The sequence below is a fragment of the Apodemus sylvaticus genome, chromosome 10 (genome assembly GCF_947179515.1).
Source record: "Apodemus sylvaticus chromosome 10, mApoSyl1.1, whole genome shotgun sequence".
Taxonomy (NCBI): domain Eukaryota; kingdom Metazoa; phylum Chordata; class Mammalia; order Rodentia; family Muridae; genus Apodemus; species Apodemus sylvaticus.
In genome coordinates, this window is record NC_067481.1 from 39,154,461 (window position 1) to 39,170,602 (window position 16,142).

The 16,142-nt window shown below is 39.9% G+C and overlaps 1 protein-coding gene across 2 annotated transcripts in view; it reads left to right on the forward strand.

Annotated features, from left to right (window-relative positions):
• Aatf (apoptosis antagonizing transcription factor) overlaps nt 1–16,142 on the forward strand; it is a 91,290-nt gene that overhangs the window by 45,450 nt on the left and 29,698 nt on the right. For both annotated transcript variants that reach the window (XM_052194971.1, XM_052194972.1), the window contains one exon: nt 15,566–15,633. In XM_052194971.1, coding sequence (XP_052050931.1) covers nt 15,566–15,633 — 68 coding nt within the window. The remainder of the gene's footprint in view (nt 1–15,565; nt 15,634–16,142) is intronic.

The window sequence follows — 16,142 nt, forward strand, 5'->3', positions numbered from 1 at the left end:
TATCCTAGCCTCGTACATCACGTCCTGACATCTGCTGAGCTGCAAGGCAGCTGCACATTCATTTTCTTTTCTTGCCTTTTCCCACTGCTTCTTAGCCCTCTTCTGCTCACTGCCCCTTTCCTCCCCCATCTCCTCCCTTCAGCTTTCCTCCCCCTCCCCAGTATGCTGCTTGGAAGAGATGATCTGTAAAGATTACTGCTTCATTGTGTGCAAGTAATTGTGGTGATGCCAGACCCTTGACAGACACAGCGTAGCACCTGTTCTGCTGACCTGGTTAATTTCTTCTGTTGAGTGGGATTTGCCAGAGATTGGAACTGAAGCCAATTCAATGATAAGGCTAAAGAAAATGGCTGTATGTTTTCTGTCACCTCCCAATTAAATTGGCTTCATAAAGTGCTTTCCTTATTTGTCAGGGTAGTGAGCCTGAGCTAAGTGTTGCATTCAGAAGGGGTACAATGTGTTACTATAGAACTGCGAGTTTCTTTTATTTTTTTTTCTCTTTTGTCTTTTTAAAATATGGTCATGTGGATGAGGTAGATGGTGAATATAATACATTGTGTGTGTGTGTGTATGTGTGCACACACACATACACACACACACCTTTTTAGCATACTTGAGGCTAAACTCTTTGGGTCCATGTTTTGTAAGGAAGAGATTATAACCACATTGAATTTTAATGTTCCATTGTAAGGGTTTAAAGGCTTACTTGGTTAATTCAGGTATTATGAGGCTGTGTAAATGGCCTAACTGCAGAGAATGATGTAGAGGGTCAGGGGCCCCCCACCTGCTCACACACATTCAATTTTACTCTCATTCTTTGTTGTTTAATGGTCCTTGAACTTAAAAAGCATGGCTACTTTGTTTGGTAATAGTACATGTGTACACACACACAAACACATATACTTAATGCAAGCGTGTGTATTTTTACATACAAAAATGACAGACCTGAGGGATATCATGATAAATCTCATCCATCTATCCGTCCACTTATTTGAGATAGGATTTCTCTATGTATTTCGTCCTCCCTGCCCTGAGCTCACTGTGTAGACCAGGTTGGCCTAGAAGTCACAAAGATTCTCCTTTCTCTTCTTTCAGAGTGCTAGGATTTTTTTTTTTTTTAAGATTTATTTTATGTATGTGAGTACACTGTCAATCTCTTCAGACACACCAGAAGAGGGCATTAGATCCCATTACAGATGTTGTGAGCCACCATGTGGTTGCTGGGATTTGAACTCAGGACCTCTGAAAGAGCAGCCAGTGCTCTTAACTGCTGAGCCATCCATTTTTCCAGCTCCACAGTGCTAGGATTAATGGTGTGTTCCACCATTCCGGCTTAATTTTTATTTATTTTTCTAAATGACTTTTTCATATTATTATATTTGTATTAGTTAATTTTTGTTCTTGCTGTGATAGAACACTCTAAGTGAAAACAACTTTTAGAAGAGTTTATTTGAGTTTCTGTTTCCAGAGGAAGAGTCCATTATACCAAGGGAGGCATATCAGCAGGCAGACAGAGCAGGAACCTGAGAGATCACATCCTCAACTGCAATCATAGAGCAGAGCAAACTGGAAATACTGCAAGGCTATATTTTCAAAGCCCTCCCCCAGTGATGTGCTTCCTCTAGCAGAAGTGTACCTCCTAAACCTAGACAGCAAATGCCCTTACCTGACACTGAGCCATTCTACTGGCTCTTATTTATTTATTTATTTAGGCATAGTCTCACTGTGTAGCCCAGGCTAGCCTGAACCTCTTAGCTTCCTTTCTCAGCCTTTCCAGTGTTTCGATTATAATTTAACCCTATAATTTAAAATTTCACTGCATTTATCTGTTTATTATGTATCTGTGTGCAACTATAGTGAGTTTATATGCATGGTGCACATGTGGAGGTCAGAGGACAACTCACAGGAGTCAATTCTCTCTTCCTTCCCTCATCCTCTCTTTGATGAACTTCTGATCATTAGCCTTGCCTTGGTGGCATGCACCTTTACTTCCTGGGCCATCTTGCCAGCCTAATCCTTCCACTTAAAAAAATTCCTTTATTACATTTATTCATTTATTTATTTGCGTGTGTGGGTGAGAACATGTTTGTGCATGTGAACTCAGAGTTTGGGGCTTGGTGGCAAGCACCATCACCCACTCAGCCATCTTGCCAGCTCCCAGGATTAGCAGTTTTAGAGCTGAAAAACATAAAAAGTTTGGAAACTTAAATAATGTCCTAAAAAAAAAAACATTACACAGCCAGGCGGTAGTGGCACACGCCTGTAATCCCAGCACTCTGGGAGGTAGAGGCAGGCGGATTTCTGAGTTCAAGGCCAGCCTGGTCTACAGAGTGAGTTCCAGGACAGCCAGGGCTATACAGAGAAACCCTGTCTCGAAAAAAAACAAAATCAAAAACAGACCAAAAAACAAAAAAAATCACACAGCAATTGGCAACATTGGCCTCAATCTCTAGGCTGCCTAGACCAAATTTTGTTTTATGTACCCTTATTTCTTAAATATTTCATTCTTTACCATAAAAAAATTATAGCTTTATGGCTTACAGTTTATAAATAAGCTTTACTTTTTCTTTTTTAGGACTCAAAGAAATATGTTGTTAGAAAGTAATTTTTTTTTCTTTAGAAGGCAAATGATTTATTGAACTCCTGTTACTTAACAATTCTAATGAAAAAATTAGCTTTGTAGTTTTGATACTGGTTTGTGTGGAAGCTGGATTGCCAAAGGCCTGATGTGCCCAGCAGTAGGGACTTTAGGAAAGGCCTGTGGTCTTCTGCAGAAAAGCAGTGTAAGTTCTCACTTTTGAATGGAATTGGTTTGCGTTCATTCTATCTGTCTACTTTCAAAGCTCATCCCTAAAGACAACTTCACAAAACATCAAGAGAGTGTGAAGCATGGTCATTCAGAATGCATTAAGTATCTATTTTTCATTTTCATGTACTGCTTTGTAATATTTTTTTTTAAAAGATGGGTTACCTGTATTATCACTACTTAGGAGTTTCTTTTGTTTGTTTTTTAAAAGCCCAGGCAGCTTTTTCTTGGTAAACTTGAATTCTTAATGGTTTAGGAGCATATATTCTCTGAGTACTGGTTCTATACCAGCCACCTGGTATATAAGTAGACGGGTGACTGACATCTTTATTTAATCCTCATAAGATTAAATAAAGTGTGATGTGAATTGCCCCTTCACAGTAAACAATGTAAAGTGACTGCGCTTTTCATATTCCTGAGCTCTGACCAGTTTCTTGCCACCTCAGCAGCTATTTTGTTCAGAAAGCCTGAATTGAACTGAGATGTTGACAGGTCAGTGTGCGCATTCCTAAGGGTTCATCAGGATTTTCATGTTGCTTCCAGCTTTGTTTAGGTTTGATCTGGTTTGTCTTGCCACTTTGAATCTTGCCAGGAGTACCTAGAGAAAGGCATAGCAGGCTTTTCTTTTGTGCTGACCACTTTGATAAGTTAAATTTCTCCTTTTATTTCCATTTAGGACATGTCTAGTACTGACCTTGCTACATGCTAGACCTCTGTATCCAAGATATTTGATAATGCCATAAACAAGTAATTACTAATTTGGTGAACTATTAAAAGTTGATCGTGTTGAGAAAGAAGTAGAGAAGCAGCAGGCTGACAAGATGGTTTTCTTTAATTAACTCGGTGAGTGATTAATATGGACAGTTAATGTAGTGGCTTTAATTGTGTCCATTTAAATGAAGTGAGAATAAGTGGTGTCTCAAGCTATCTCTGAAGTTAATAGTAGTACAGTAGTCTTTCTGTTGCTGTGTAACTTCCCAGTAGCTCAGTTAATGGTTATTAACATGTTAGGAAGTCTGATATGAATTTCTTCTTGCTCCCACCAGTACTGGGAAATAGATGCCTTTTATAAGAGGTTTTTTTTTTTGGTATTTAATTTTATTTTTAAATGTTCATATTTTGGATCTGGGTAGTGGTTCTTAAAAGTCTAATGAAATTTATTGTGTATAGGTAGTAGTGGTGATTTTTAGAGAGATACATATGTAAAAAAAATTTGAAAATTGATATTATGGCTGAAGATAGAGCAGAGAGCTAACCAATTTGGGCTTGGGGGGCATGGTAATATTATTTTAAAAAACTGATTAGCAATGTCTGATTAAATTTTAACAATCTCAAGATAATTTTGTGTGTGGCCCATGTGTAAGGATTTTATTTGAGATATATGGTATCTTGAATACTATCTCTGTAGACATTGCTGTTACTGTCAGCATTGAGTATGATGTTAGCACCAGCATTTGGTCACTAGCTTGAGGTCATTATCATGCAGGCTGCTGCAGAAGGTCTAGAGGTACTTTTTCCTGACTTCAATTTTATTTCATTGAGAAAGAGTCTTATGTAGTGCAGGCTGGCCTTGAACTCCCTTGATCTACTTCTGTACAAGGGTCCTTCCATGTAGAAGGCTTATAGGCCTGAACACTACACCCAGCCAGGGCACATTTTAAATGCTAGGTCCCGAAGTCTCATCAAACCACAGCATCAAGGGAAGGTAACATGATTAGACTGTTGATAGGGTTTCATTGTGCTGCCTTGACTGGCCTGGAATTCTCTATGTAGACCAAACTGGCCTTGAGCTCACAGAGATCCTCCTGTCTCAGCCTCTTGGAATTAAAGGAGTATGTCACCATACCTAGCACCTTCATTTCCTTTACTTTATTGTTTTTAAAAGTATACCAGAGCCTGACTTATATACTCTGCTTCACTCATTAAAGATAAAACTGTAGAACAAAGCTTTAAACAATACAGTTTATTGGGCTAGTTAAGAAAGAAGTAGGGTTGTCTTAAAACTATTAAGGAAACTTTCTTAAGCGTAAATGGTACCGTGAAAGTTTACTTGGCAAGTATGTGGCCAGAATTGCCCTTTTTTGTAATAATAAGCACAATATATGTTGGCTGAGTATAAACTAAACATAGGATGCCAGCAGTATTTTTGTAACTGCAAGTGAAGAATTTGGTACTTCTCACAGATAGGCATATTGACTTGGTACTGAGTTCTGTTTAATGTTTTCTTTCTTCAAAGAAACTTATAGGGAAATGCTCTAACAAAGAAGAGGGTAAGTTAATAAATCTTCCAAAATATGTGCGATTATAGATCTAAAATTGAATCTTATTAGCCTCAGGAGTGACTAGGGGAGATCAACCCTCACACAGAATCAATATGGAAATGGAAGGGTTCTTGATTCCAGTTTGACTTCCTTTGCAGTGCATTTACCTTTTGATTGAACAAATTTGAAAATTCACTTGAGGACACTCTGACAGTTCACTTGTATCACTTTTATGAATTATGACCATTCCATTAACATTCATTGTGCCAGGTGATGGATTTATAGAGGCTAATCTGCTGAAATTCCCTTCCCAAGGAGTTAATCTTTCTAAAGAGAAGGCGGTTCTAACTTTGTGAAATTACATAGCTCTTCTTTAAAAATACAACTTGAGCCTGGCAAGGTGAGCCACACCTTTAATCCTTGCTCATGAAAGCTGGAGGTAGGTGGATCTCTAGAAGTTAGAGGACTTCCTAGGATACATAGTAAGACCCTGTCTCAAAAACAGCATGACTGGAGGAGTAGATATGCCTCTAATCCCTCTATTCAGGAGGCAGAGTCAGGCAAATCTCTGAGTTCAAGAATGGTATGGTCTACCTAACAAACATCCAGAGCTACATAGTGAGATTCTGTCTTTAATTATTCTTTATTTTCAAGAATTCAGTCATTGTTGGAAACCAGATTATAAGAAGAACCTTCAGATTGATAATGGTTACGAGAGGATCCCATTATGCTATTGTCTTACCTTTTGGAGAAGAAAACCCTTCAAGCTCAGTATAGTGACAGCCTGGGGTGGGAAGATTCTAAGTTTGAGGCCAGTGTGGGCTGAAGAGCAAACCTCTGTCTTTACAAAAAACAAACCAAAAAACAATGCCATTTTCCACTCAGTCAGTCAGTCAGTCAGCAAGCATTTGAGGTTTTTTAATATTTATTGTGTGTTTTTTTGAGAAATTCTTCTTTTTGCTCTTCTAGTCTGTTGTTCAATGTGTAGTTGTTGTATCTAACTAAACATAAGGGTTTTGTTTTTATTGTTTAGGAGCAATCTTACTTTGTTGCCTAGGGTACCCTAGAATTTACTATGCTACCCAGACTGTCCTTGAATTCATGATCTTCTTGCCTGAACCTCCCAGTGCTAGGATTGCAGACGCATGCCACCATGCTCAACAAATTTGTTTTGATTATTAAAATAAAATAAAATAAAATAAAATTTGAAAACCCTCTCAATCAGTCACACCAGCTACATTTCAAGGGTTTAGTAGTGGTCTATGCTAGAGACTACTGTGTCAGGCTCTATAACTATGGACCATTTCTATACTATCTGTATTTCAGGGCTCTATTAAAGGCTGGAAGCAGACAAAGTCCCTGTTGTTGTGAATACTCACTGTAGATTAGATAGGATGAAGCAGGGAAACACTGACAAGCACAGCAAGATAGGGAAGGGCGATGTGTCTTCCAGGCAATACGGTGGTGTCTGAACAGAGATGGAGAAAGTCACCAACACCCACGCAAGTGTCTGCATGGGGAGTGTTGCAGGGAGTGGGTGGCAAGTGCAAAGGCTCTGAGGCACAAAGGAGCCACCACAACCTAGGGACATCAAAAAGACAGTAGACAGGAAACAATGGAGCAAGTTCTTCAGGCACCTTAGACTTTAGACAACAATAGAGGAACATGAGATAGGTCACATGATTGATACTTTACAGGGTTACCCTGGTGGTTGTGCTGAAAATAGATATAAAACCATAAGTGACAAGGGAGCAGATGTAGAGACTGGGAAGCGTGTGATAGTGCCTGCAAGAGATGGTGGGGTCTTGACTTTGGAGGGAAAGTGTTTGGGTTGTGGAGATGAGTTGAAGACTGAGCTGAGGATTTGCAAGAAACCAAAACTTTGGTTATAAGAAGTCTACTCCTTCCTGTCTCTTTTTTCCTGTGTCCACATTTATTTAGTTGTCTTGTTTGTTGGTTTGGTTTGCTGTGGTGTGGTGTGGTGTGGTGTAGTGTGTGTGTGTGTGTTAAAAGATTTTAGTTATTTTTAATTATGTGTGTGTGTTTGCATGCCAGTCTATACATAGGCATGCAGTTGCCCTTGAAAGCCAGAAGAGCTTATAGATCCCTGGAGCTAAGGTTACATGCAGTTGTAAGCCACATAGCATGTAGTCCTCTGCAAGAATAGTAGGCACTCCTAACCACTAAGCAATCTTTCTAGTTCTTTGTTCTGATTTTTTAAACAAGCTTTTGCTATGTAGCTCTGGCTGGTCTTGAAGTTACTATGTAGCGCTGGTTTATCTCAATCACTAATTGATAGAGGAATGCTCAACCCACTTGGTGGCACCATCCCTAGGCAGGTCCTGGGTTGTATTAAATAACTAGCTAAGCATGAGCTACAGAGTGAGTCAGCTGACAAGCAGTGCACCTCCATGGTTCCTGCATCCAGTTCCTGCCTGAGTTCCTGCCTGGACTCTGAACTGTCAGCTGGCAGTATAAGAGCCGTAAACCCTTTCTTCCTTAACTTGATTTTGATCAGAGTGTTAATCACAACAGCAGAATGAAACTAGAGTACTGGGCTGGAGAGATGGCTCAGTGGTTAAGAGCTCCAACTGCTCTTCCGAAAGTTCTGAGTTCAAATCCCAGCATCTACATGGTGGCTCACAACCATCTGTAATAAGATCTGATGCCCTCTTCTGGGGTGTCTGAAGACAGCTACAGTGTACTTACATATAAGAAATAAATGAATAAATAAATAAATCTTTAAAAAAAAAAGAAAGAAACTAGAGTACCACATAAAGGTGGAAGCAGAGAGTTGGCTTCACTAGTGTGCCATGGCATGTGTGCACATGAGTGTACATGTGTACAAATTAAGGATCAATAAGATATCTCAGCAAATGAAGTGTCTTGCCAACTCAGAAAACCTGGATTCAATCCCTGGAACCACAAGGTAGAAGGAGAGAACCAGTTCCTATCTGTTGTTCTCTGACCTGCATGCATCTCCCCTCCCACATGTGCAAGACCCACACACAATAGAGTAAATGTAATTATTTTTCAAGTTAAAAGAGCTAACGCTCATGCAGGCTAGATTAAAGAAGAGTTATTAGCAGGTAGGGGGAAGAGGTCCAGTGTCATCCAGTAACACCATTGTCAGATAGAACATCTCAAAAGAAGGAAGCAGACCAGTATTTCTTATGCATATTGATAAAAAACTAGCAAACTTGGATATGATTGTTTGGTTCAGTGATAAAGAGCCTGCCTACCATATACAAGGCCTGGATTTGATTCTTTACACTGTAAAATCAAAAGTCCAAAGACTCAATTCATAAACATGTTGGAAAGATTTTATACTATGACCATGTGGTATTTAGCCTATCTATTCAAGCCTAATTTAATAAAAAATTTAAGTAAATCAATATGATAGATTCTGACAATAGATATTAAAAAACAATAAACATTATTAAACATATTATTTTCTTGATAAAAAAAAACACTCAGAATACATGTAAGTTCTCACCTGAGTGTTGTCTTATCTCTAAGGGACTAGGAAAATGAATTTAGTCTCAGAAGACCCTAGAGTTAGGGCTCAGGGAATTAAATAAGCCCAGGGCACAGGGGCTTGTGTTTCTCTTGTAGCCATATGGAGCTGATTGAGCTCAGACACTAAGATTTAATGTGGTTAGTGTCATCACACAGGATCTTCTGCTCTCTAATTCTGGAATGAAAAAGTTTGCAATGCCCATGTGTTTGTTTATGTGGTAAGCTTCCTATGGTGCAGGACCATATCAGAGTGGTTCTGAATCTGTAGTCTTTTATCCCACTTCCTCATTTACCATCAGTGTGGAGAATCCACAAAAAATTAAAAATAAACCTGCCATGTCACTCCAAAATACCGCAGTCCTTGGCATTCTACTCCATAGATACTCAGCTGTGTTCATTGCTGTTTGCTTCACAATAGCTAGGACAAAGAAACAACATAAGTGTCTTTGTGGCTTATGTAAACTGTGGAATACTATTCAGCTCTAAAGAAGAATGAAGTCATGAAATCCATTTCAGGTAAATGGATGGAATGGGGAAAGATCAGATGAAGTGAGGTCACACAGGACTGCCCAGACTGCTGAGGCAGTTATGGCATATGCACTTTGTTTTCTTTCTTTCCTTGCAAAAATTTCTGAATTCCAAGATTTAATCCCTTGTAAGAGGTCTATGGATCTATATAACAAAGGCATAGCCTGTAGGAGAGTAGAGGAGACTTTCCAGGAGTGATTGTCCTAAGGAACCATGGGATCAATATCTACCTGATAAAGAAGGTGAGCACTAGAGGAGAGGATGCTGAAAAGATGGCAGTCAGTAGAGTATTGATCCGAGTGGGACTGAAGAATTATTGGTATCTGAATGCTAGAGGCAGGATGTGAGAAGAGTTTGTTTCTGCCAGGCTTTTAGTCCTTATGAAACATAATTACAGAATACAGATTAGTTCTTGCCTTTCAGTTTCTTACCTCTAAGTTCTCCAGCTTGGTGGGACTTCTCTGTTCGTTCAACACAAATGATAGATTATATGATACTGTTAAAAGAATTATTTCTAAGTACCCAGAAATAGTCAGCACTTAAGCTCTGGCCCATAGGGACCCCTCCTCACATTTAGGACAGGTATTTTGGGAACAAAAAGGCTGGAATATTTCAATGAAAACTGTTGTAAAATTTCACCAACGGCACCCTTCTTCTTCTGTTTACTCTTAGCAAAGATTCCAAAGAGTGGCTTAATGCTATACTTAAGAGTTCTTATTAAATTGTTTTTATTTGTGGTAAGAATAAAGGAAAAAACAAATTGGCAACAAGTTCACTAGAATTTCAAATCATTGTGTTCATACATGAGTGCCTGATGCTAATAGTGATTTTCTTATACTTCTAGTAAATAATTAGACATTGAGATAGTGTATATTATGTCTAAAGAAATGTATGGGTTCTGATAAGAAAACCTACTGTTTTGACTAATAAATTTTATGCCAGCTGGCCAAGCTTACTGGAATATTATGACCTTTGAAAACATTGCCACCTCATTTGTTATTTAAGCTTGTACATCCTTCCAGGTCACAGTCCAGCTGCAACACACCTGAGTCAGAAGTAACTGAGAAAAAGCAACTGAGTTTCTAAAGACCTGCCGGGGAGGGCTCAGGTGGACTTACCCACCAGGATAGCATAGCAATACATTCTCTGCCCTAGTAACCAAAGGCCAGTCATTAGTAACTGTAGAAGTAAGATGTTTCTTGGAATTTATCTATCTACTCATTCTGGTTTTCTTCCATTGGACTCCATTACTTTTCTCATAATGCTGTACTTTTCCCCTATAAAAGCTGAATACTTTTTGTACTTGTTTCTAAGGTGGCTGCTTACTTTGACTAAAAAATATATTAAGTAATTGTGTGGGTGGCATCGATCTTGGATGTATGTAAGAATTTGGATAACTGAATTACCTGCCCTCAAGAAGCTGATAGCAAGGTAAAGATGATATAAACAATAAAAATGCATACTGCTGAGGCCTTTCTGATTACAGAAGAGTGAAGGTTTACTAATGGTTTGGGGAAATTAAAGAAGGCTCTAACATTTGTTTAGTAAGATAGTGGAAGAAGGACTATTAAGCAGTAGAGTTAGTTGGAAGTAAGTGGACCCTGTGGAAAGAGGTGAGAGAAACAAGCCCTGTGGGAGGGAAATCATCTTATATTGACCTTACACTGTGGGGGCGGGGGGTGCATGTAACAATTCCTTCACAACAATTTAAAATTACAGTATATGCAAATCTACTTTTTATAAGCCTTAAGCAAGTAAAAATCAAAAGTGACAGGATTTGAGAGACTCTAAGGGAAGATGTGGTGTCTGAAGAGTCTGCAGAGCCCACAGTATCTCTGGAATAACTGAAAAAAAAAAGGCGGGTCTTATGAGAAGATGCTTTTAAAAAGTGGTCTCTTGAAATTGGAAGTAAAGATGGCAGAACAGAGACTCATGGTGGTGACAGGTGTCAGATCGTGACTATAGTAGATCATGTTGTGGCTGAGCAGAGCTAGTCCCGCCATTGCTCTAGCCCTTGCTGTAGGAGGAGAGGAACTTGTGGCCACAGCGCTGCCCATGGGATGCAAGTGCCAGGGTTGTACTAGTGAGCCAGGATAGTACAGGATAGCCAGCATCGAGGGCAGAGAGGTATGCAGTAGCCTGGAGTTCTTGGGAATCCTGACTCTGGGCAACATCAGGAAATCCGAGATAAGTTTCAGTAATAGTCCAGTATTTATGGTGCTTCAGAAACCAGAAACTTTGAATTAGACCAATTAAACTTATTGCAGTATTTTCATGAAAAGCTCTCTCTCTCTCTCTCTGTGTGTGTGTGTGTGTGTGTGTGTGTGTGTGTGTGAGAGAGAGAGAGAGAGAGAGAGAGAGAGAGAGCAGTTTGCAGTGCTATTTCAGTGAATACATATGGGGTGGAGTGGTGAAAAAGATGGTGGACTGGAGTAGTAGAGAGGCAGGAGCAGTGGCAGCAGATGTGGGAGCACGTAGAAGCTGCCATTGAAGGGTGAGCATGTCATTGCAGAGTAAGGCCACAGGGGCAGCCCCAACATGTTGCCCAACTCTGAGCACTGGATAAGATGGAGAACAGTTCATTTTCTGGATCCGACCTCCATGGAAGACTTTACTGGTTCGCTTTGCACCTGGAGGCCATGTTGGTGTCTGTGGTTTTTCCTGCTGCTGACTGCTGGCTAGTGAAGCTTCTTTTGCAGTGGCTTCAATGACTGCAGGCTTGTAGTTGAGAGTAAGAGACACTGAAGGATTCTGTGACAGCCTCTCCCACCCCCAAAGAAATAGTCTAGACAGAAAGCTGTCAAAGATAGTCCTTTAAAATTGTGACAGGGATGCTGAAGTGTAGCTTTTCACTCTTGATGGCTTCTGGTGGTGGTGGGGTTGCAAGAGTCAGTTATCCATAAGAGGCTGGCCACAAGGGGTTTGGACTGCTCTAATGAGTATATGGTCAACACAAGTTGGACTTAGTGGAGGGGTTGTTGTTGTTTGTGTGTTTGTTTGTTTGTTTTGGAGGATGACACAGTGTTATCAGGGTACATTGTGTGAAATTTCCAAATAATCAGTAAGAATATTTTGTTGGAAAAAAATGGGAAAATCACAAGCGTCTTCTTTTAGGTTAATTTGGTTTATTCTGTCTGTCTGTCTGTCTGTCTGTCTGTCTTTGAGGCAGGGTCTCACTTTGTACCTTTAGTTGTCCTGGAACCCTGCTCTATAGACCAGGCTGGTCCTAAACTCAGAGATCTACCCGCCTCTATCTCCTGAGTACTGGAATTAAAGGTGTGTATTGTCACCACACTAGCTTTATGGTTAATTTGAAAGACTAGGGAGCTGAAAACAGACCATGGGTGGTAAAGGCCCTGCTTTTGTACCTCATTGTGGGAGAGTCTGAACACACACATAGGAACTGGGCCATCTCTGGGTACTAAGGAAGGAGTTAGAAATCCTGCCTTCAGCTAGGCCAGCTGAGTTATAAAAAGGGTTGTCCTAGCATTTTCCTTCTCCAAGATCTGAGTCTTTGGACTTTAAAAGCCTGAGAAGTAGAACTCAGTCACTCTAGATCACAAATTTAGAAAGCCCAGGGATTAGGTGATCATAAAATCAAGTTCTTTTTAAATGGTTTGGCTTTTTGACAGTGTGCTAAGACAGTTAATTGGAGAAAAGAATAGACTTTTCAACAAATGAAACAATAAGATTCTACACATGCAAGAATAGAGCTGGACCTCTACTCTTCACCTTATACCATGTACAGAGTTAACTGAAACGCACCATATAAATTGGAAAACTCTTAGAATAACTTATAGGAGTAAATCTCCATGACCTTGGGCTACACAGTGGTTTTCTGTATACAACATTAAAAACACAAATAGAGGAAAAAAATAGATTATATCAAAATTAGCTACTTAACCTGCTTCAAACGATACCATCAAGAAAGTAGAAGGGCACTTCCCTTGTAAGGAACTAGTGCACAAAGTACACAAACAGCTACACCTTGATGACAAAACATAACCTAACTTCATTATTTTATTTTATATTATTTTTAAATTTGTGTGTGTGTTTGTGTGTGTGTGTTGCCCTCAGTTATTTCTGTGTACTATGTGTATACAATGCCCTTGGAGACCAAAGACCAAAAGAAGGCATATTGGATCCCTCTGAGACTAGAGTTATTCATGGTTGTGAGCTACCAGTTCATGCTGAAAACCAAACCTGGGTCCTCTTCAAGAGCAGCCAATGCTCTTGACCACCAAACCATCTCTCCAGGACTCCTGGGTCACCAAAATGGGTAAAGAATCTGAATAGACATTTCTCCATGAAGATACACGGAGAACCAGTAAATACAGGAAGAGGTCCCACATTATCAGGGACATACAAACTCAGACCTCTATAAGTTATGGCTTCTTACTCTTAAGGTGTGCTGTATTACCTTACTAAATAACACCCATGGGTAATATGCTGATGACATTTTTTGTACTTTTTCTGAAATCTTGGACCCCAGTAAGTTAGACAGGCAGCCCAGCCGGATTGGTAGCATCTTCTCCACCATGTGTGACTAAGCAAAGGATGCAGACACAGGATGCTTGAAAGCAGACACAGCACCACCTTGGTATTTGAGGGACAGTGGCTGCAGTGTCATAGATCCTCTGAAGTTGTGGGACTCCCAGTCTTTGTCAGGGCTTGTGGCGCTCTCTTCCAGGTGAAGCCATGCCTGTGTGCTGGAGGAACCTTCCATGAGCACTTGCTCCCTAGTGGCCATAATGGTCCAGGCTCAAGGGATCAGGGGTGATTAAGAAAACCAGGAATGGTGGTTGTAATCTCTTGTGTGGCTGAAACAAGGTACAGCAGTAAAATCCAGTCATTTCATTCTTTTCTCTTCATTAAAAAATATAATAAAAATTATTATTAATGTCTCCCTTCCCCTCTTGCCTCGCTTCTCCCAGAACACTGACTGGAAAGCAGAGCATGGCCCTTGGGCCGCTGTTTGCTCTGCAGCTGGTTACACAGGTTTACACTGTCGTGCCTGTCTGTGGAGCGCTGGATTTGGATCTTGTATTTAGCTGCCAGAAGTGACTGTGATGAAGTAGGAGAGATAAACTGATAGATTGGCTGCCAGAAAGATGTTAGGAATCAATCAGATAAGCAGGGTAGAGAAATTGCTTGCTGTTTTCTAGTGATAATAAACCGGTGGCCTCTGGTCCCTGCATTTTTAACCGTAATTGCTGTGGTAATAATGCCCAAAATAAGCAAATGAGAAAACTTCACAGTAGGGTTTTTAATTGCAATTGAGATATCCTTTCCTGTGTGCAATAAAGCTGCAGCTTATGGAAATGGATGTTTTTATAAATTTTACTTCTTCAGTGCCTACTTACACACAACAATGAAAATTAGAAAGTAAACTACTTTCATGGGAATTTATATCTTCTCCGTTCCCCCAAAGGCTTCAGCTATTTAATTTATTGAAATATCTATGTAACCACTATGCTTTACCTGTAAAATAGTTGCTTGTTTTTGTGAAGAAACAAATTTTAAGGCAACCATGTATTATTGATAGATGGTTAGCAGGAATGGTTTATTTTAAATTTCTCTCAGATGTCTAGAAACTTAATTTCTGTTGTCATTTCTCTGCATGTAGAACTTATATAGGAGGATTACACCTAATTTTATTATTGCAAGTTAAAGTTCTCTTCTCCTTTTCTGTTTAAATTTCATGGCATCTTTATACTGAGGACTCTCAAGTCCTATGCAAATTCGTGTGTGTGCAGATTGAGATTTTTATTGGCTGCAGTGGAGTGCCAGAATTAAGAGGAGAATGGGGGAATAATGTTAGAACCCCCATAGAGTTAACCCTAGAGAATGGAGACCCACTTCTTTATACAAGGAGTGAACATGAATGACTTCCTTTTGGTTCTTCAGAACTTTGGTGGCTCTGCTGCGGGTGTTTGGTCATGTCTATTTAAGCCAGTTGATAGTACCAGCATGGCAGAGTACAGCTGTAGAAGAAGGTACGAAGATGAAGTCTACACTCTTCATTGTTGACAGTCAAGGCTTTCACTCAGGGAAAACTTTTTGATTGCTGGGGTTATAGTTCTGAAGTTAACTCTGCACTATTGTCCCATTGGTTGAAAACAGATGTGTTTCTCTGTCCACAGCCCTTCCCATCTGTCCTTTTAAAGATTATCCATTGTTGATCAGACAAGGAAAACTGGTCAGAAAACAGTGAAAAGAATGTTGCACATTCTGATGCATTTGAAAGAAACTCTGGCACCATAAGTCACCCAAATGGATGTCAGTACAGCTATTGTGGTAGCTACCTTTGAAAACCACAAAAATACAAAAGAATTAATGAATATTCTTATTTAAAAGTGGTCACTATGCTGTTCAGAATTCTTTCCATGCCCTTTTAAGCCAGTTGCCACTGGGAGATGATAATAACTCAGTTGCTTTCCTTTTCCCTTAGCTCCTTCGAGAACTCATAGAGAGGAAGACCAGCTCTTTGGATCCAAATGATCAGGTGGCCATGGGAAGGTAACTTTGGTTTTCTGTTCACTCAAGCTGTTGTGCAGGAACTTCTCCCATTGAATCCCTTTAATTTTGCCTCCAAGACAATGACTGGTCCTATAATTATCAGTCTTAGGATCTTTACCCTTAGTGTGGATTGTGTTTATGTCCATAGCAATCTGCTGACCAGTGTGTAAAGGCTTCTGCCTAAACTGTGCTCTCAGCTCTCAGAGCAGGTTCCTTGTTGTGCTGAGTACAACAGGTTCCTGGCTCAGATGAATCTGCTTTGTTAATCTCCCCTAGTGTAGACATCCACCCCTCAGAGAAGCTTCAGCTCAACTGGAAATGGAACATAATAGCATTACCCAGAAGTCCGTGTAGAATGCAAAGTAGTGAAGGAAGGCTCTTGTTTGTATGCTTATCCTGTGCATTCAAAATAAGAAGGGCATGTAGAGTACTACCTAATGAGTGGTGTGCACTTAAATAACCTCGAGCCATAATTTGAAAAAGCGTAAGAAAGAAACTAAAGCTGTAAA